This window comes from Benincasa hispida, chromosome 9 (genome assembly GCF_027475165.1).
Source record: "Benincasa hispida cultivar pf3 chromosome 9, pf3_genome.v1.1, whole genome shotgun sequence".
Lineage (NCBI taxonomy): Eukaryota > Viridiplantae > Streptophyta > Magnoliopsida > Cucurbitales > Cucurbitaceae > Benincasa > Benincasa hispida.
Window position 1 is genome coordinate 99,507,465 of NC_143486.1, and position 22,943 is coordinate 99,530,407.

Below are 22,943 nucleotides of genomic sequence, written 5' to 3' on the forward strand. Positions count from 1 at the left end.
TCTTCCCACCATGTGTTTTCATTACTCACCTCTCTCTCTTCTCATATTTTCTCTTCTTTTACTGTTTGGTTTGTCTTCCTTCATCTCGTCTCTTATTTCTTCTTATAGCTCATATGAGTTGTATTCTCCCCAAACCTCATTCTATACTTGCATTTTCTTGTTGAACGTTGCGTTTTCCTTATTCGATTTTCTTTGTATGGTTATACATTTTAGATCTAGTAGATATAAACGATTTTTTGGTAGATCTATTTTTTTTTTTTTTGTAGATTTTTTTTAGATCTAACTATTTTTTAGTAAATGTGAACGATTTTTTGGTAGATCTAATTTTTTTTCCCTCTAAAATCTTTTCGAATATTCGGTTTATGGCTTAAGATTTATTTGTTCTCATATATAATTCGCTTTTGCATGTTTGATTTTCTTATTGTTGTTGGTTCTATCCTTGGTCAGATTCGTTTTTGTTCTAATTTAGCTTTATGTCATTTTGGGCATCTGTTTTTATTTTAAAAACAATTGTAAATACATAAATTAATCTTTATAAAAATATCTGTAAATATAGAAAATAAAAAAGCATTTCCTAATTTTCAACTTATAATTCTATTTATAATTTTAAATTGGTTCAATTTATATTTCGTTTTATTTTGTCTTATAGATTTATGTAAAATTAAAAAGAAAATTACAAATGGGTATAGAATAAAAAAAATGTTTTTATTTATAAAGGGAATAGCTTTAATATGACATAAATTCCACGGCGATAAACATATGAATAAGTATAGGAAAGAAAATTAGTACTTTTTCAGCCTTATAACCATAGGAATAAATATAGGAATGAAAGTTAGTACCTTTTCAACATCATAAACATAGGAATAAAATGAAAAAAGTCTTAAAGTTGCTTTTACCAAGTCCTAAAATTGCTTTTTTTTTAAAAAAAATAAAAAATAAAGGTATTATATAAACATAAATTGTTAAGTTGTCTAGTTATTCAACATTTATGTGTACAACATGTTAATTTTTTTACAATAATGTTAGGTTAGGAAGATTCGACATGTATTTTTGTGGTATGTTTTACAAATTGAAAAGAATTAGAGTTTTTTATAGTTTTAAAAAATATATATTGAAAAGAATCGGTTATGTTTTAAAAATTGAAAAAAAAAAAAAGACTTTTTCCAATTTATGTCATAAACAATAAGAAATTTTCTAAAAATATTTACATTTTATAGTAAAGATTATACCTGCAAATACTTAAATATTTTTTTATATTTAAAAAAATCCATTGAAAAAATAGGTGTATAGTTAAAATTAATCCATAAAACAAAAAGACCAATCTCATCAAGACGGTATCAAATACTCCAATTCTAACACAACATCTGAATACAAACTTTCCAACTCAACTCAATTTTATATATCAGATACAAACAATAATTATCAATTCAACTAAATTTACAGAAATTTAACTCTCCACCAACTTAACTCAATACTATTTAAAAAAATCCACACACTAATAAATATCTTTTTTTCAATTAAAAAAAAAAAAGAAGAAGAAGACGATAATAAAATTACCATCATCCACAAAAATGATGAAACAAAACAAAACAGAAAAAAAATGGCAGAGGAAATCGAAGAGAAAAGAAAAATGGTAATAGCGATGAAAGGACATCCAGGTACCGGGAAAAGCACTTTGGCCCAATCCCTAGCCTCTCTCCTCAAAATCCCTCTCATCGACAAAGACGACGTCAAGGACTGCGCCGCTCCCGTCGCCGCCGCAACTACCGCCGCGCTCGTCAACGATCTCTCCTACGACGTCGTTTTCCGCCTCGCCTCCACGCAGCTCCGCCTCGGCCTCAGTGTTGTCATCGATACGCCTCTCTCCCGCCGATCTCACCTCTGCCGCCTCGCCGACGTGGCTTCCGTCGCCGGCGCGCGGCTCCTGATTGTCGAGTGCCGGCCGTCTGATCTGACGGAGTGGAGGCGGAGACTGGAGAGCCGCGGCGCTGATGATCGGACGAACTGGCATAAGCCGTCCACGTGGCGCGAGATCGAGATGCTTCTGGAAAGTTACGGCGGATGTACGGAATTCGACGTCGGCGATGTGCCGAGGCTAGTGGTCGACACGACGGCGCCGGTAAGTTTCGATGAGATTGTCTCCACGGTGATGGATTTCATTGTATCTAACGATGGTTCTTTCAATGCTCCGTCGGCCACTGTGAAAGATGAAACGATATTATTCAATTAAATTATAAATATATTGAGATTATTTTTATCCAAAAATAAATATATTAAGTTGTCCTCTCTGAAATCTCTTACGGCTCATAGGAGTGATAGAATGTGTGGGGTTTATATATTTATACTTGATAATTCAGAGTTGAGTTTATATATATATTATAATCTAAATTTTAGTGTAGAGTTTAATTTTGGATCTTTCATTTCAAATATTTATTTTAAACAAAAACTTTGATTTTTATTTGAAATTATTTACATTTATTTGATTAAAAAAATATGGATTTATATAGAAATAATTAAAAGGATATTGTATTTTTAGAAACTATTTAGGAAAATATTGTTGTTTTCAAACGGATTCTGTCATCTCAGAAGTCTGACTAAATAACGAGCTAATGAATCTCCTTCTTTTTGCTACTGAACTTCCCAATCAAATTCGAGAGCGAGATTATAAGAGACAGCGAGAGTTTGAGAGAGAGCGACAGCGAGAGCGAGAATACCGTACAAATTTTTTTTTTCCTTTTTAATTATTACACATTCCACCTTCTTCTTTCTAATCATTTCTTTCTTTTTTTTTTTTAATTTTCCATTTTATAAAAAAAAAATCTAAAAATATTTATTATTTTATTTAAACTCTAAAAAGAATAAATTAAAAAAAATAACTCATAAAAAAAAAAATGTAAATTAAATATCTCATTTATATAAAAATAATTACAAAAATCAATGTGTCCCATAAGGCGGACGTCGTCGATTTCGAGCTGGTTTTCATCGTCGACTTCGAACTTGAGATTGCTCAGGTTCTTCTTGATGTTGCTCTGGTACCTCTGCAGGCGCTTCATAATATAAATATTCATTATGCTCTCCATGACCCCGACCATGTCCATGCACGTATGCAGACGAAGGACCAGGCTCTGAGTCATAATGTCCTGAACCAAATGCTGGTATCATCATCATCAGACTAACATAATCAGTCTGACTCTGCGTCTGCATCATAGGGGCAACTCTTCCACATTATGTTCAACCTCATCAAACTCATCCTCTTCCCGAACAGGTCCTTTACATCTAGGAGCTGGTGGAGGAACAATAGGTATATCGTACATATAATGAATTTCCTCCATATAGCTTTGGTTGTCACTACATATAGCAAGAACCTGGTTCGGATCATTCGCAACCTCACGGAGTCTACTGTTGTTCGATCTCTGTGAATTATAAACAATTAGACAATATTTAAAATAAATTTAAATTAAAAAAATTAGATAATATTCATTCATTTACCAGATGACCCACAGCTGCTCCCGGATGAGTGACGTAGTGCCTTGTGATATTATTATACCAATGAATATATTCTGGAGTGACATCTGTGTCAAACTGTTCAAGAGAAACCCCCACTACAATAAACCTTCCACGATAGTGCCATCGCACTACCAAATGTGCAACTTTTTCGGACCAATCTCCAGTCTTTAGGTTAATATCATGCAACACGGGTTCAACAAGGCGATGGGATATCCTGCTGAAAATCGAATTGTCTCATCACCCTGTCAGGAAGATGCCACTCACCAATGTGAATGACTCATCGTCTGCCATATGTTTTGACCATTCGTACAAAAATTAGGCAAAGTATGCACAATAATTTTGTACGGCTCCCAAATAACCTGAAACACAAAATATTATATTAGAGAATATTAAAGACAAATACAATAAAAATGTGAATAAAATAATCAATTAGGTTTAGTGTAATGTACATGTTCAGGTTGAAATAGATCAACACATGTATCTATACTGGTTGACTACATGTGTGGTTGTCCTAGTCACACAAATTTTGTCTCTCCACCTAAATTTTTAAATTGATCATTTAGAATTTAAATTAACTAGATCAGTGATATAAAAATTAAATTGAATTAAAACAACATACCGACATATGGAATGTATGCGTCTCGGGCCTCCATCTCTTGACCAAGGCTGTGATCAAATGCCAGTCCAACTAAATAAATCCTGCCTCTCGACGTCTGCAAGATATTTCTCTAGTAGTACGATCTCGCCATACAACATATGATCAATGAATGGACTGGTGGTACAAAACATCGGGATCAACAAGTCCTAGGTTTATCTTGATGCCCCAATGCATCCCTTGTTTCTGCTCTTCTTTTCTCGAAATAGTTTACACATTTGAAGAATATTATCTGAGCAAGAGCATTTATAGGCAATATTCGAGCTCCTTTGAGGACTCCATTTATGCACTCTGATAGATTTGTCGTCATCCACCCATATCTGAATCCTCCATCATGTGCAAGTCTATTGCTCTAAACTTATGTTGTAAAAAAAACTTAGACAACTCCGATTTATTCCTTTGATATCTTCAATTGCTTTGTTGAACTTTTGAATTTGAAACTGACACCCGACACGATAAACATAAACTGACACTCGAAAAGTTCACGTTATCACAACGAGATGGATTGGACAGAACCAGCTACTCGACAACGATGTGGATTTTGTAACCAGTTATGCATAATCAAAGGAAGTGTCCTTCGTTACTAAGACAGGCTCCAGATAGTTAAGGATTGAATAATAAATATTTTTTTTATTATATATTCATTTTATTGTATATTCATTTTTTTTATTATAATTTATTATATATTCAATTTTTTTTAATAATAATCTACTGTATATTCAATTTTTTTTTTTTTTTTTTGTAATCAATAAAGTTGTACATTATAATAATCTAATATATTCAATTTATAGTATAATAATCTAATATATTCAATTTATTGTCTAATGATTATTCTAGTATGATAATCTAATATATTCAATTTATTGTCTAATGATATTTCAATTATAGTATAATAATCTAATATATTCAATTTGTTGTCTAGTGATTATTCAATTATAGTAAAATAATCTAATATATTCAATTTATTGTCTAATGATTATTCAATTATAGTATGATTATAGTTTTTTTTTTTTATATATATATATTTCTATAGAAAGTGAATAAAGTGAAGATTCTCGCTCTCTCCTAAGATCTTTCTCTCACTCTTGCTCTCTCCTAAGATCTCGCTCTCGCTCTCGCTCTATTCTAAGATCTCGCTCTCTCACTCTCGCTCTCTCTCAATATCTTGCTCTCTCTGTTATTGTTGTTATTTTTCCATTAATGATTACTAGTTTTCATTTCTTCTGGAACAATCACAAACACTTTTTTTATTATGGATCTACTTTTTTGTTCGTAGACAAAGCTAATTCGGAATTGTCTTTCATTCCAAGGCATAACTTGTATCCATGCACTTCATATTCGCCTGGAGTTCGCTCCCATAAATATAGTCATCCCCACCCCCTCACGTCAATCCATCTAATTCGAAATGATAACAAAATGCATAGGTTGTTAGAAGCAGCTCGAGTACACAGATACATATAGTATACCATCTCATTATTTTATTTCCTCTATGAGGGAAAAAGAAAAGTAATAAACATGCAATCTCGAGGGTGTATGTGTGTGAAACTTCAATCTTCGACAACCTAAGCGAGATTCGCGAGATTTCCCTTATCAAGGGTTGAAGTTTCAGCTTATGTATTGTTTCCAAGTTTTTCTTTGTTCGTCGAGTTCTCAACGTTTGATCTCCACATTAGTCGAGTTCTCAACGTTCGACTTCTAGTCTCGAATTCCCAAAACAACAATATTTCTCTAATAAGTTTCAAAACAACAATATTTCTCTAATAAGTTTTGAAAATAACAATATTAATATTAAAGGTCCGATTTATATATTACGTGGAATACTAGATTCCTCCATCGTACACCTTCAAAAATATCAAAGGATCAATATATCCTCTCTATTTCAAAAGCACAGAGCAAAAAATAAAGCAATGCGTTATTGTCTTAGAATCTTTATCAGCAAAAAGGAAAAAAAAAAAAAAAAAACTTTCCATAAAATGGAGAGGGATTTTTTGGAAATGATTTGGGGATTGGTATTGAGAGAAGATATTCAATCCAACTCATGTCGCCATTTTGGGCCAATTCTCTTACTGTCGTATCCAAAAGGGTCGAGTGACCTTGCTTTTTTCCATCTTCCGTATCTATTTGGTTTAGTAGGATAATTGCAAATGGGAGATCCAACTTTCAAATTCTAAACATAAAGGTCAGTTCAATTATGATTGAGTTAAATTTAATTTTTACTTTAATCGTTTGGTACCTATTTAGTTTTTAATTTTTTATTATAAAAATTAAATATATTTCTTCTCAATTTTTTAGAAAAATAATTGAATACTTTTAGCCTAATTCTTAAAAAAAAAAAAAAAAAAAAAAAGAAAGAAAAAACTAATTTTTAGATCCTCTTTGGTAACCATTGGGCCCCATCTAATAATCATTTTTTTTTAGAGTTAAGCCTATGGACTTTTACCTTCAAATTTCTAATTTTGTTATCTACTTTTCACCAATAGTTTAAAAACTCAAGCCAAATTATGAGAATTAAAAAAAAAAATACTTTTAAAAAGTTGCTTTTTGTTTTTGGAATTTGACTAAGAATTCAACCATTGTACTTTAGAAATATGCGAATTATTGTAAGAAATTGAGATGAAATATGCTTAATTTTCAAAAATAAAAACAAAAAAATCAAATGGTTACCAAGTAGGGCCTTAGTTTTTTTGTTTTGTATTTTTTATTTTTGAAAATTAAGCTTATAGACACAATTTATGCCTCCATTTTTTTTTTCTTTTGTTATCTACACCTTACCAATAGTTTAAAACATCAAATCAAAATTTGAAAACTAAAAAAAGTAGTTTTAAAACTTGTTCTTGTTTATGAAATTTGGTTAAGAATTCAACCATTGTACTTAAAAAAGATGTAGATCATTATGGGAAATAGACTTAATTTTCAAAAACAAAAAACAAAAAACGAAATGGTTATCAAACGAGGTCTTAGGTTTCAAAACTTAGTTTGGTTTTTAATTAAAAAAATGAAACCAATAAATTTAGAGGTGGAATGAATATTCTTAAGTTTAATTTTTAGAACCCAACCTTCAAGCATTAGTCACGTAGTTAAAAATCACTTTCAAACTTTCATTTAGGTTTTGAGTCAATTTCAATTGATTAAATTTAGTTTTGTGAAGTTCAAAATCACTCTACCATATCGTTTAAATTTAAATTGATTAAAAAAAAACCCCTCTACCAAACAATTTAATTTTTTAACATTGCTTTACTATTCTCAAATTTGTTATAATTCAGTCAACTTTAACAAGTAACAATTTAGTCACTTACTTTTAAATATGTGACAATTTAATCTTTGAGGCGAAAAATCTCATCAAATTTAATTGTCAATTTTGATTATGTTATGACTTAACCTTTATAACTTATAAACCAATTTGAACCTTAATTACTTTATCAATTTACATGTATAAGGAACTCATTCAACCTTAATAGAATTTTTCATGATAGGGACTTAATCGTTACAAATTAAACTATAACGTCAACAATGACCAAACTGATACTTCTTAAAATGCAGAAACTATATTGTCATAAATTTGGAAGTACAAAGTTTGAATTGATACAAATTTAGAAGTATAGAAAGTAGATCGTTACAAACTAAAATTCAAAAACTAAATTAATAATTTCATTAAATATAAGGGATCAAAAGTAATTTTGGCCATCTCATTATTTCAAAATTATTTTAGTTAATCAATGTTCCATAACTATTTGATTTTTGTTTCTTGTTATTAAATTGAGTCTATTATCTACTTTACGTAAGAGTTTTCAAAGTCCATGTTATGTTTTGATTTTTTTTAAAAAATTGTTTCGTTTTTAGAAGGGGTTTTTCAAAGATAGAAAATAAGGAAAATTATTTACACAAAGTTTAAAAAAAAAGTGTAATCTTTTTTTAATAAAGGTTGATAGAGGCTGATGTAAGTCAGTATACCATGTGGTAGACGTTGACAGAAGTCTATCAATATTTTATTCTTTTATTATTTCTATAAATAGTTTGACGTTTTTTCTATATGTGAAAATCTCTCATTTTAGAATTTTGAAATACGAAATCTTTGCGAGAAAAATGTCAAAAACATTTGTAGCCTATGTTTTTTTTCTCATCAACCCATTGCAAAAGTAAAATCTAAATATTGTCTGATAGGTTTAGACATTATATGATCTATTACAATGTCAAAATCGATAAATAGCATGTAATTGTTTTTCCTCATAATCATAAATTATTAAATCCACTTGAATTATTTCATAATAAAATAACCAAAATAATTCGTCTTAAATTTCAAAATGTTTATTGCATCTGCATGTCGTGCTTAATTATTGTAATTAAACCTACCAAAACCAATTGAATTATTGCATATCTATTTTTAATTGGAATCCTTTTATTAATTTGGAGGATAAGTGTTCACATTTTTAAAATAATCGTGTAATTTTTTTTTTCCCAAGTCAAAGTCTTTATTTGTTCCCTTCTAAATCGTCATTTACCTAATAGCTCATTTCCTTTCCAAAATACTAATAATAATAAATAAATAATCATCATTTATTGTGTTTCTTTTGGTCAACTCAACACTAAACCATAACATTTATGTTTATGTGAACATGTGAGAGCCACAGTATCAGAATTAATAAACCATAACATTTATGTTTCTTTAAAAATAAAAAATAAAAAAATTGTGGAGCTCACAAATTCCTGAGATGAAGTTCATAAATACATTCTCTCAATTTCTTGAAACAAATATTCTGAAAGGTGGAAATTCAAACATCTCTCTCAACTCTCAATTGAATGTTGAACGTGTGATGTTTGTGTCTTAAAATTTTTTAACAAACTAGACGAAAAATATGCGATGCCTGTGGCTTAAAAAATTTTATAATAAATTTTTAATTTTTGACCGAATACTTATTAAGTATAATATAATTAGTAGTTATTTGACATGTAATGGAGTAATTTATAACAATACCGTTTAAAACTATATATTGTTGTTTAAAACTAATTATATTGATTGTTGATATTTGTAAATAAAAATTTTGTCTCGAATATTGTCAATCACATTTATCCGTTATGGTTGAAAATATTAGAGGCACATTTTTTTTTTAATAAAAGGGAACAAAATTTGTGAATGAATAAAATTATAATTATAATCAATTAAAAATTTGGAATAATGGGCATAAAAGTTAAAAGTTAAAGTTTAATAAAGAAATAAAAATATATATAAAAATAGAAGGATGGATCAAATTAGAATACATATGATATAAGTTGAATACAATTTGAGAAATAAAATGATACAAAAGTCTCATAGTAACATAATGTTTAATATCTTTGAAAAAATTTAACTTACTATCCCACTGAGTAATTCTTTCATGGTTCTTGGAAGATAGTGATTTCTGTAGGAAAAAAAGAGAATATATTTATATATCTAGAAATTTAATAAGATGAAATAAAATAACTATGTAATAAATTGGACCTTGTTAAAACAAAATCTCGTTGTAAACAATATTTCTTGTATGTATGGAAGACAAATTTGAATCCTCAGGTGATTTGATAAGAACTTTTGTCGTCGACATTGAAACTCTCACTCATAATCCAACATAAAATTGTCCATGTGAAAAGTATAAGTTGAGGTAGATATATTCCAACATTTGGAATAATTTGCCCTTGTGCTTTGTTTATCGTCATTGCAAAATATAATCAAATAGGAAATTGTTTCCTTTTAAACTTGCATAGATACCCTTAGTCATTAGGTGGATTTAATAGAATTCGCGGTATGAAAACCTATTTTCCTACATGTTCACCCATTGCTACTTTGGCATGTATAATGTTTCTTCAAAATGATCGACATATCGTTCTTGTTCCATTGCACAGACCGTCAGAAGGATCTAAGTTTTTCAATTACATAATAGGATAATTAACCTTTAGTTTCTTGAGATTTTGGTTATGCCAATAAGAAACAAATTGTGTGTGTGTGTGTTTTCTGAAGTTCTTCTATTTTGTTTTTATAGATTCACGCACTCACATGAGTTCTCTCTCTTTTGATTTTCTATTTCATTACGTACATATACACTGAGCTAATTCAAAACAATAAATCTTAGAAGTTATTATTATTTTTAACTAACTTCTCTAACTGTCATTTTGTTTCTTGCATTAGGTGAGCTAGAACAAAGGAAATTCAGTTGAAGTTTGATCTCATTAAGGTAATTTTAGCTTAATTTTTTTTACAATTCTCCATCTTGAGCTAAAATTTTCTCATACCTCGAACTTGTTTTTGCATCTTTAACCTTCAGTTGGATGGTCCACTATTTTTAGTAGACCTAAGCAATACTCTTTGGACCGTGACACCGCTTTAGATAGGAAATCAAATAAGTTTTCTTCTGTCTTAACATTTTCTACTTTAATTTCACCTTTCTCCACCTCATCTCTGATAAAGTGTAATTGGATATTAATATGTTTTGTTTTGTCATGAAATTGTGGATTCTTTGTTAAGTGTATTGTACTTTGATTATCACACTATATGTGCACCGTGTCTTGACTGAAACCAAAGTCTTTTTAAGTGTCCTTGTAGCTACTTTGCTTCTTTTACAACTTCTGTTAGTGCAATGAATTCTGTCTTTGTGGTAGACAGGGTTACTATAGATTGTAGATTAGACTTCTAACTTATAGTATTTCCCCCAAACTGAAACACATACCCTGTTAGAGACCTTTGTTTATCCATATCACCAGTAAAGTGGGAATCTTAATAGCTTGATAGTTTTAGATTAGTTGTGTCAGGGTGTTTGTAAAGAAGTCCTTTCTTCTGAGTGCCAACCATGTATCTTAGTATGCTTGGTAGCTTCTCAATGTGCCTTCTCTAGGTTCCTCATGTACTTGCTCACTAAGCTAGAATAGTGAGCTAAATCAGATCTAGTACACACCATTAAGAACATTAGGCTACCTGTGGCATGAGAATAGAGAATTCTCTCTCCATTACATTTTTCTGTTCTTCAGTAGATGAAGAGTCTTGAGCTGAAAGTTTAAAGTGTTGAGCTAGGGGAGTGCAAACAGCCTTGCATTTGCTATGTTGAACCTCTTTAATACTTTAGAAGCATAGTCTGACTAACATAGAAACAATTCTCCCATACTTCTGTTTTTGTAGATCTCCATCCCTAGAATTGTTCTTGCAGCTCCTAGGTCTTTCATATCAAACTCCTTTCTCATTCGAGCTTTGATTTTATTTGGTTCAACCATATTACTTTCAGCCAATAGCATATCATCTACATATAGTAGACGATATGCTTCTTCTTCATTCTCACACTTCCTTATGTGCACACACGAATCATAGCTGCTTCTTTTGAACTGTAGACTAGATATAAACTCATCAAAATGTTTATATCAATACCTCAGAGACTATATAAGCCCATATAGGGACTTCTTCAACAAACAGACTAGATCTTCTGACCCTTTCTTCTTGTAACCTTCGGGCCGAGACATATAGATAGTTTCTTCTAGCTTTCCATTTAGGAAATTTGTGGTCACATCTAGCTATTCTAGCTCTAGGTTTCTGCAAGCTACAATAGCCAAGAGCACAATAGAAGTATGTTTCACTACAGGGGAGAAGATGTCATTGTAGTCCAGGTCTTCTCTTTGAGTATATCCTCTAACTATTAGCCTAGCCTTATACCTAACTCCATGCTTCATTTGCCATCCCCAATTTTTTCTTAAAGATCCACTTGCAAGACACCACTTTCTGTTTAGGAGGTAGAATAGTTAAGGTCCATGTCTCGTCCTTATACAAAGAACTCATTTCCTTGTTCATTGCCTTCATCCACTGTTTGCTTTCTTTCTTATTGACTTCTTCTTCATAACTTTTAGGTTCATCCTCATTTAGGTCATCACAAAGGTTAGCAAAAGCCTTCTCTATACCTTTGTGATGACCTTCTTTTTTTTTTTTTTCTACTTCTGTCTTTAGTTAGAGTATAGGTAGCTAGGTCTTACGTTTGAGTTTTTTAAGTTGTTTCTTCTGTCAAACTCTTTGTTTCCACAAGCTGATCAAGGTGATCAATTTTTGTAGGATTTGAGGGAGCTTCTTGAGAATTAGGAAATTCTATATTTGACAGTTTTTGTAGATACCTCATCATTACTTCCAACTAAACTAGGATTCTAAGAATCCATATAAAGTACTTCTTCTCTTTAAACAACATCTCTGCTCACTGCACTTCGGTTGGTTCTGAAATCCCACAACTTGAAATCCTTAGTGCCTTTTGGATAGCCAATGAACATACATTTCACTATTATTGGTTCAACTTTTCCCTGTCTCACATGTATATAACCCATACAACCAAAGGGTTTTAGGAAGGATGGGCTAGGAGGGTGGCCTGATCATACTTCTTCAGGTAAAATCAATAGTTGTACATGGACTTCTATTGATAGTAAAACATGTTGTAGCTGCTATCTCCACCCAAAATGATTATGCAACCTTAGCTTCTGAAATCATACACCTAATCCTCTCTAGGATAATTCTATTCATCCTCTCAGCTACTCTATTCTATTGTGGGATGCAGGCCACTGTTTTGTGTTTATTTATTCCATTTTCAGTATAAAAACTATTAAATTCATTGCTTAGAAATTCAAGTCCATTGCCTGTCCTTAAGTATTTAACTCTCTTATTAGATTGATTCTCAACAATAAATTTCCAGTGTTTAAACTTGTCAAAGGTTTGGTCTTTAGTTTTTAGTAAATACACACAGACCTTCCTTGAGTAATCATCTACTAAGGAGAGAAAATACCTTGAGCCACTCCATGTTTGTGTCCTTATAGGTCCCTACAAGTCAACATGTATGTAGTTTAGAATTTCAGTGGTTATATAAGTCTCTTTCACAAACTTCTATCTCTTAGACTTCCCATAGATACAATATTCACAGAAATTCAACCTCTTAGTATCTTTTGACTTGATCAGCCCTGTTTATGTAGTTCTTGAATCCCCCTCTCACTTATAAGTGAGAGTCTTCTATGCCACAAATCAAGCTCACCCCCTTTAATCTTTTGTGCAACAAGTGACTGTGTTGGTAAATTAACATTTTTCACAAAATACAACCCATTAAACTTTACCCTAATGAAGATAGGTCTCTCACTTTTAGAAATTTCTAGGCTTCCATTTTTTCCAACAAAAAAACCGACTTATAAAGGAATCTCGACATGAGGAGATCCTTGAGAGGAAGTGGATCAACCAAATTCCATTAATTATTAAATACAAAATTTACAGTAAACATACAAATAGATATGCATTCAAGGTTAAATTGCAACATACTTTTAGATGAAAAATAGGTTTAAAAAAATTCACCTTTGAAGAACCTTTCTTCAAGTAATCCGTCGTATGAGTGACGAAAAGAACTCCTTTCTCGCGAATCTTCTTCTTCACGCACGAACATTACCAGTCGAGAACCCTATGTATTCTCTTTTTGGATTCAAAGACTCAAGTAGGAATTGTGGATTTTGCTTGAGTCCTAGGAAGAGGGAAGGAGATGGAGAAGATGAGAGAGAAGTTTTCTTTAGATAACCTTTCTCTTTTAGATTGTGAATTCTTTGTAAGAATTCTTGGAAGAAGATGATCTCTCAACTTCTTTTTGTTGGAATTGGTGTCCTAAATTTCCTGGTAGTCTCATAGTTTGTAAACATTCTATAAACATATTGTTATTAATAAAATAAGTGTTATTTTATAAAGCATTTACTCAATCCAATAAACTAAGATCTGTGGTTATTCTATGTAACTTAAGCATGTATGTGGAAACATACAAGTGGATCATGCCTTAAGTAATAACCTAAATGGTCTGTAGTAAATGGATAAAAAAAGGATACCTTATCTTGGTGACACTACGGATACGATCCACTTTATAGATATTATAAGTGTTGTAAAGTGCTACAAATGGTCTGATCCTGACCATTCATGTGGAGACATGCGAGCAGGGTATCCTATACAAAGAGTTTGTATAAGACCGGACCACGAAATGATCAGCCTCTTTATATAACATCGTTGATAATTGAGACTTACATTTCACTAGGATGACCATAGGTGACATGACCTTAATCCTGAGAAGCTGGAAACTCCTGCTCATGAGGGCGGTTTTTTGATTTATATGGGTGAGAGTGCCTAGATTGCCAACTCAACAAGCCTACCATTTTGGAGATTCGTCTGATTGGGTTGAGAACTCAGCTACACAAGACGGAATTCACTCCTTTCCCGAAGCATGGATAAGTAGATAAATTGCTTGCTTAAGAGCTGATTTCGGGTCTTAAATATTGTGGTCACACCCTCTCTTTGGAAGAGAGGACTCAGTCATAGTGGGACTATGACTTATTGTTCATTAGAGGAATCGGTGGTACTTAAGGAGTTAGACGTAACTACAGGGACAAAATGGTAAATTGGCCTAGCTGTACTTATGAGCGATTTGTGAAGGGTCATTGCATTGTTGATTGATTATATGGAAGACACAGAAATATATCTGTAGTGTGAAGAATGCAACTGTCGGTCTTTAGTGGAGTGCTCGACAGTTAATGGATGGTGGTATCATGATTAAAGAGTTTAGTCAGTTATCCACGTATCGTTAGAGCTTCAAGCTACAGTTTCATAAGGCCCCCTTGGTAGCTCAATGGGTTCAAGTTGAGAATCAAATTTTGGGTTAGCTTGAAGTATTCAAATTAACAAAAGGAATTTTGATTATATATGATATAATTAAATTGATTCAATTATATATGATATAATTGATATGATGTATTTGATACATTATTAGATTGGAGGAATTAATATAAATATGATTTATATTAAATGTCATAAAAGAGAAAAAGAACTATGGTTTATTTGTTGCATATGATGCAATATTAAAACTATAGGTCATAAATATAATATGATAAATTAGTTATTATATTTATTTATAATATATTAATTATCATTAATTATTCTTTTTCTTAATAACCGACTTGAGTGGGAGGTTATTTGCGGTTTATGGTAACTGTGAGATAAAAAGGAGAATGATTCATTCGTATCGTTCTCACAAAATCACCATCGAGTAAAATAGTTTTACTAAAAAATAGCCTCATAACCTAAACGATCAAGTATTGAGTTTACTATACGATGGTTACTCATTGCTACACGATCAAGTAGCAAGTCTATACGATAGACTTCTTCTTACTACATGATCGAGTATCAAGTCTATACGATAGACTTCTTCTCTCACATACCCGATTGTGCACTTCCTCCATTCCTCTATCCAAAGTCAAACAGAGCCCACAACTCCTGGATTCTCACATCGAGAATACCAAGGTAGCCTTTGTGGTGGTGTTCAGTTCCGTTCAAGGGTCGAGGATCGAGTTATATTCGATTACGATCGAGGTTCATCCAGTTGCACGTAGAGATCGAGTTCTGATCGTTGCGTTTGAGTTCATGTTGATGGACGCGTTGCTGAACGATCAAAGGATTCTTGAAGAAAGGGGTTTTCAAAGGTATTGTATACTCTATCCCTTGTTTGTTCTTAAAAGAAGCATGCTGTAATTTACTTGTTATACATAATCTGTTCTTCTAGACTATAAATGTATGTGTTCTTTCTCAATGGACTTTGGAACGATCCGCTTCCACTCACTGGTTCTCTATTTAGAGTTCCTTCAATTTTATCACAAGTTAGTTATTGAGACAATAATGGGAGGGAGTTATAACTCCTTCCATTTTGTTAATTTCAAATAAATTAATAAAATAGAATATATAATAACTACTTTATTATATATACACTATATGCTATATCAAATATAACATATAGCCTATAGTTTTATATTGCATCAAATACAACACAAACTATAGATTTTATTCTCTCTTAACTATACATGGCATTTAATATAAATCACATTTATATGAATCTCATCCATATAAATGATATTTGGATCATATCCTAATATTTTAATTCCTCTCAATATAAATCATATTTATATTTAACTACACGAATCTCATTCATATAATTGGTATTTGAATCATATTCAAATTCTTCTCATATATAATGTATCAAATACATTATAATTAATCATATCATATATAATTAATTCTCTCATTTAATTTGATCACTTCAAATTAATCCAAAGATTAAATCTCTATTGAGCTATAGTGGGAACCTTATGGACCTGTAAATTGAAGCTCCAACGGTACTCAAATAATTAATTAAACTCTTTAATTAAATTATCCAACATCCGTTAACTGCTGGTCACTCCATTAAAGACCGACAACTGCACTCTTTGTACTACAAATAAATTTCTGTGTCCATTGGATATAACCAATCAACAGTACGATGACCCTTCACAAATTGCTCGTAAGTATAGATCATTTTGCCCCTCATCTAATTCTTTAAGTACCACTGATTCCTCTAATGAATAATAAGTCATAGTCCCACTATGACCAAGTCCTCTCGAGCCAGGAGAGGGTGTGGTCACTATGTTCAAGACTCGGAATCAGTCTTTAAGGGAGAAATTTATCTACTTACCCCTGCATCGGGGAATGAGTGAATTTTGTCTTGTGTAGCTGAGTTCCCAGCTCCCTAGTCAGACGAATCCCCAAAATGGTAGACTTGTTGAGTTGACAATCTAGCCACTTTCACACATACAAATCAAAGGACCGCCTTCATGAACGGAGTTCACAACTCACTCAGGATTCAGGTTATGTCACCTATAGTCATCCTAGTGAAATGTAAGTCTCTATTATTAACGACGTTATATAAAGAGACTAATCATTTTGTGGTTCGGTATTATACAAACTCTTTGTATATGATACCCTCGCTCGCATGTCTCCACATGAATGATCAGGATCAGATCTTTGTAGCACTTTATAACACTTGTAGCACCTACAAAGCAAGCCGTATCCATAGTGTCACAAGGATAAGGTACCCAACCTTATCCATCTACTACAAACCATTTAGGTTATTATTTAAACAAGATCCACTTGTATGCCTCTACATACTTGTTTAAATTACATGAAATAACCTTGGATCTTAGTTTTTTGGATTGAGTATATGCTTATAAAATAACACTTATTTTATTAACAGCAATATGTTTATATGGAGTTTACAAACTATGAGATTAAAGGGAGATTTATGACACCATTCTCAACAACTTGATCATCAAGCATTCCCACAGAAATCAGATTCCTTCTAAGTTATAGAACATGCCTTACTTGTAGGATCTAAAGGCAATACTAGAGGGGGGTGAATAGGGTTGACTACCAATTTTTTTTTTTTTTTAAATAATTTTGTCTTCAAACAATGCTCAATAAAGTTAACCCACCAATTTGATTAAAGAAAATTTATGCAAGATAAAACTTAAATCATTCAAGCTATGATAATTTCAAATTTAAAGACAATTTAATCAAGGATAAATTTAAATAACACACTAAAAATTAAATCATGCAATTTGGAAAGATTAAAAAAATAACTAAGACAAGAAGCAAAAAATTTGAAAACAAGAAATAAAATAGAGAGAGGAAGAGAAAACACCGGGAATTATAGTGGTTCGAAAAATTGCCTACTCCATTCTCCAAGACTCCTTCTTGGGTATTTCACTAAGTGATCCTCTTGCAGGTGAGGACCAAACTGACACACGACCCTCTTTTTCCTAGGCTAAAGAGAAACCCAAGATCTTTTTACTGGTTCAGGATCAAACCAATTTCTTTTTCTCACAACTCAAGGTGTACCCACACCTTAATACAATTCCCAAAAATTAAAAGAAAACCTCATAATATTATCTCTTGAAGGCTAAATACACAAGTTGAGCACTCGAAAAAAAAAAACTCATAAAAATAACTCTAGGCCAATTTAGGAGCAAGAAGAACACGAATTTGAAAGTAGAGAGAATTGAGAGCTTAAGACTTGATAGCTTTTCGGTGTGTCAATGAAGAGTAAAATCAAGTCGAATTTATAGGCGATGAGGATAAATTTTGGGCATTGGATATGATTGCAAATGAAGGGTGGAGATTGAATGAAAATAGAAAAGGAAAGGATTTGAAAATGAATTTTGAAAGATTGAAATTATTGAGATTTGGAGAATAAAAAGGATTTGAAGGATGAAAATTTAGGAAGGAAGTCAAATTTGAAAAGGCTGAAATTTGGCGAGAATTTGGAGAAAATTGGATCAGGAAATTAAAGAAAAATAAGAGAATAAAAATGAAAATAAAAAATAGCCGGATGATATGAGCACCACGTGCACAGGGGAGGAGATTGAGCGTCACGCGACGCATTCTGTGAAGAAACCACAGATACGTGCGGCGCACGCGCGCGACTGCGCGTGAAGTTGGGTGACCGCCATTTGTTATTATCTCATTCATCCACGGTCGCCACGTCAATACCACATCATGTGCCACGTTAGCAAAAAATGACCGGTTGGAGCGTCATGTCATCAATATGGACCGTTTGTGTGCCACGTCAGCAAGGTGCCACGTGTCACTACCACGTTGGATTTTCTCTCCAATTTTCTTTTGCTTATAACTTTCTCGTTTGAACTCCGATTTGAGCGATTCAAATTGCGTTGAAATCATCTTTCCGAGACCTACAAGATAGTGACTCTGAAACACTGAAAAGATTAGTACAAAAAATTTGAGTTTGTTATCATCAAAATACTTGGTTTGATTGAAGCCTTAAAGCTAACATTACTTCCTTGAGGATTATGTCTCTATTGTCTTGGAGTTTAAGCACCACTAAGCCTATTCCAATCACCTTACAATCGTGATTATCTCCCATGAATACCGATCCACCATCCCATGATTTATAGAAGATAAATCATGCCTTTGATGATGTCATATGATAAGTACAACCCGAGTCTAACACCCAGTCTTCTTTAGTTTCATGGTCATTTGCTTTCTCCTCAGTGGTCACAAGAACTTCTGTGAATTCAAGCCCATTCTCTCCAATAGAAACATCCCCTTTCCCATGTTCATTTGGCTTCTTAAAGTCTTCTCTATATGGTTTCTTCTTCCTCTTAGGACAATCTCTCTTGAAATGTCCTTCTTGACAAAAGAAACATTTCAAAACAAATTTATCCTTTTGTGCATGATTCCCCTTCTAAAAGTTAGATTTCCCCTTTATTGAGAATGTTTTCCCTTTTGTAAATAGTGATTCAGCATCACCATTACCCCTTAGATTCAACTTTAATCTTTAATTCTTTACTTCTCAAGATTGTGATTACATTATCAATAGAAATTAAGTCTCTTCCATATTTCAATGACGCCTTCACATCTTTATAGCTCTCATATATAGGGTTTATCAAGATTGTTGCCTTATTGTCTTCTCCCATCTTGTCCCTTGTTTGAGCAAACTCATTGGTGAGTTTCTTGAACTCATCAAGATTTGCATATAAGGATTTTAAAGAACTCGTTTTGAAAGAAAACAATTTCTCCCTTACACAGAGCTTGTTAGGCACATTTTTCTTCATATAAAGCTTCTTCAACTTCTCTCATACCTCATAAGCTGTATTTTCGTTGATGACTTGCCTTGGAACATTATCTGTTTAGAATCAATGCTCCATAGGCCACTTGCTCCATATTCTGTCTTTCTGATTCAGTGAGAGTTTCAGGCAAGAATTTAGGTTCATTAAGAGCCATTAACGCCTTTTGTGAAGTCAGAAAAGCTTGAATTCTCTTCACTCTTACAAGGACTTCTTCAAGAGTCTAGAATCTATAGTTTTCTGATGTTTGACAATCTATTAATGGTATCCTCCTATTTTCAATTGTTTGGCTAGATCTTTTTATTTCTTGATGCCATCCAAGTTCTCCTTTCAGAAATAACAATGGATACTATAGAGAATCATAGCCACTAAACTAATATTTAATTCTATGACGATTCTTGAATGGGCATGGAGGACAATGTCTCTTTCAAAAGGTGAAGAAGTTCCATTTCCTTCAATCCATATTGCAGCTACTTGATTAGTAGTAGGTGTGTTATAAACGTGTTGATCAACTTTAACATTACTTGCAATTTGTATATGAATATCTTGTAAATTATCAAACTCCTTCAATGATTGGCATACTTGTGGGTGAGGATTGCATTTGAGTATGTTTATTAACTTGTGTACTATACAATCACCAATGCCTCCATCTTGTAAAATGTTGATTCTATTTTGAATTTAATTATCGGTGTCAAAAAAGTATAATTGAAAATATCTTGGTCTGTCTTCTGACAATAAGATTGGTAGATTATACTTCTTGGGCTCTAAATGTATAAACACCTTTTCTTAAGGATGCTAATTTTGTGTCCAAATTAACACCAAATGAAGTGAAAGAAAAAAGGCTATTATATGCCTAATATTCTTTCTAAACTTGAATCCATCATCGTCTATATTGAGATATAGTTGAAGTAATTCATTTGGAATTATAGCTGGTGGAAGTCGAATTTGTCCATTGTAACAACAAAACGTTGGTGTTTCGTATTCAAACATTTTTTCTTTACAATATGTACATGGGGGCATTTTTTTCAATTCATGAATGGTTGTGTTTTCATTATTTGTAGCAAAATCTATTCCAAATATGAAACCTGATATTTAAATTTAAACATACTCATTGTTGTTGTATTTTCGCGACGACTTGTGTTAGGTGTACTTTGAATTCCAAAATCTAATCTATTTTTGCCAATGCAATTTTCTTTGAATTGGCCGATCTTAGGATTTTTTTCCCATTGTTTTTCAATTGACAATTCGGTATATTTTTTTCTATTGCGTGCATCGACCTTTGCATTTCTTTTTTTCGTTTGCTTTCCTAGGGAAGGAATCAACATTTATATATATATATATATTTTTTTTCTTTGCATGTGGAATCATATGTTAGACAATATATATTTATTTGAATGAACTTTCGATGCCTTTCGTTAAATAATTTCCTTCACGTAGATTTATACTAAAATTCCGATAATCTCCATTCTATTTAAAAACAAACAAACGTAAATAGCATAAAATGTAAAAAAAAAAAAATGGAGAATATATTGGAAGATTTAGGAAAAAACATACCTACATTATAACATGTTATAATATGAAAATGGAAGAAAAGTAATTGCATAATAGTTTATCGTTTCTCTCTAGCTTTCAAATTCATACTAATTTATATTTTAAAAATATTTTATTTATTAATTTTTGAATAATACATATTAGTTATTCTATTGTATAGGTTGTAAATTTAAATTCAAAATTAATTTTTGATTTATACAAACAAATTCTATAATTTGCTTTCTATTTGTTGATTTTAAACATAAAGTGATTTAAACAATTTCAAAATCATTCTCAAACACGCACTACATTTTGCCAAGATCATAACAACATTATAATACACTAAAAGTTGTGGACCCCAACATGTTTCTACTTAATTAACCAAACTGAGTTGTCTAGTTAGTTATACTTGGATGTAAAAGATACTTCCCGTCTTCAAATTGCTACAAAAAGAAACAATAAAGCCAACCTCATGAAAGAAAAAAAAAAAAAAACAAAAATCCTTTTCCACCCATGAATCTATTATCAATTCTTACTCAAACAAACGCTATAAATTATTGAGATGCGTAACATACTTAATGCAATTATTAAAGATTATCAAGATAATCAATGGAGAAATTGATCCATCGGACGATTCATTATACAAACTCAATAAAAAAAAGAAAACAATCAAGAAATCAATGTAACCCTTCGTTCTAAACAATCCCAAAAGGCATGATTACGATGAATGAACAATCAAGCAAATGAAAATCTAAAAACATAGACATCAAAATACTTCATATTGGTTATTCTATTGTACAGATTGTACATTTAAATTCAAAATTAGCATTTGAATAATAAAATCAAATTCTATAATTTGCTTTCCATTAGTTGAGTGCTAAAAAGTAAATATATAAAATACTCTTACCCAAATAACCTCACAAACAAGAATTCTTCTTCTTCTTGAAATACACAAATTCTTCTATCTAATCCTATAAATTTGGCAGAAAAATTTGTACAGTTGATTCACTATCCGTACAATCATACATACAAAATATTACATTTTTAAAAGTGATGATATGCTATGTTAAATGGCGCCACAATGCCACTATTTGTAACCATTTAGATTTTTTTAGATTTTATTATATTACTAATTATAAATATAAATATATATATATATATATTTTGTTAAAGTTAGTTAAAATCTATATTTCTAAATCATGGTTGGGTGGTTAAAATAATTCGAATTTTTATGATAAGTTTTTTTAAAAATTAAGTTCATTAGATTGTACACTTGGATTGACGATGAGTTTGTATAAAATTGAGAGTAGTGTTATAATTTTGTTTTAAGTTTGTCTGGTATGTTATCTTGTTTCATGATAATGATAATAACAAGGGATGTTCAAAAAATCCGATGACTCAAAAAAATCGATCAATTCAACCCAACTCGTGCGGTTTGGGTTGGATTGGGTTTAAATAACTGAAAATTTTATGGGTTGGGTTGATTCATGGGTTCACCTAATATAACTATTGAAATAAGTTTAGGGGGACGCGTTTTGTTTTATTTTATTTATTGAGGACGGATGAGTTTTGAACATGAAATCATGCATTAGATGCGTTTGCTCCCATGCGTCTAAGGTCATGCGTCGGAATGATGATGCGTTAATCTTAGCATGCAATAATCGCGCGTTCCTATCACAAGTTTTCTTACGCTTGCGCCAAGTATAATACAAACGCAAGTTTCTCGAGTAATCCGAGGTCGAACACGGGGACTTGTTACTCAATAATATTTGTGAGGTGATGTGTTTGAGGCGATAAATAA

The 22,943-nt window shown here is 31.7% G+C and overlaps 1 protein-coding gene across 1 annotated transcript; it reads left to right on the forward strand.

Annotated features, from left to right (window-relative positions):
• The first annotated feature begins 1,600 nt into the window (after positions 1-1,600).
• On the forward strand, positions 1,601-2,230 carry LOC150034262 (uncharacterized). The gene has a single exon (XM_090317282.1). It carries the CDS (start codon positions 1,601-1,603, stop codon positions 2,228-2,230), a length of 630 nt encoding a protein of 209 aa, XP_090173408.1.
• The last annotated feature ends 20,713 nt before the right edge of the window (positions 2,231-22,943 follow it).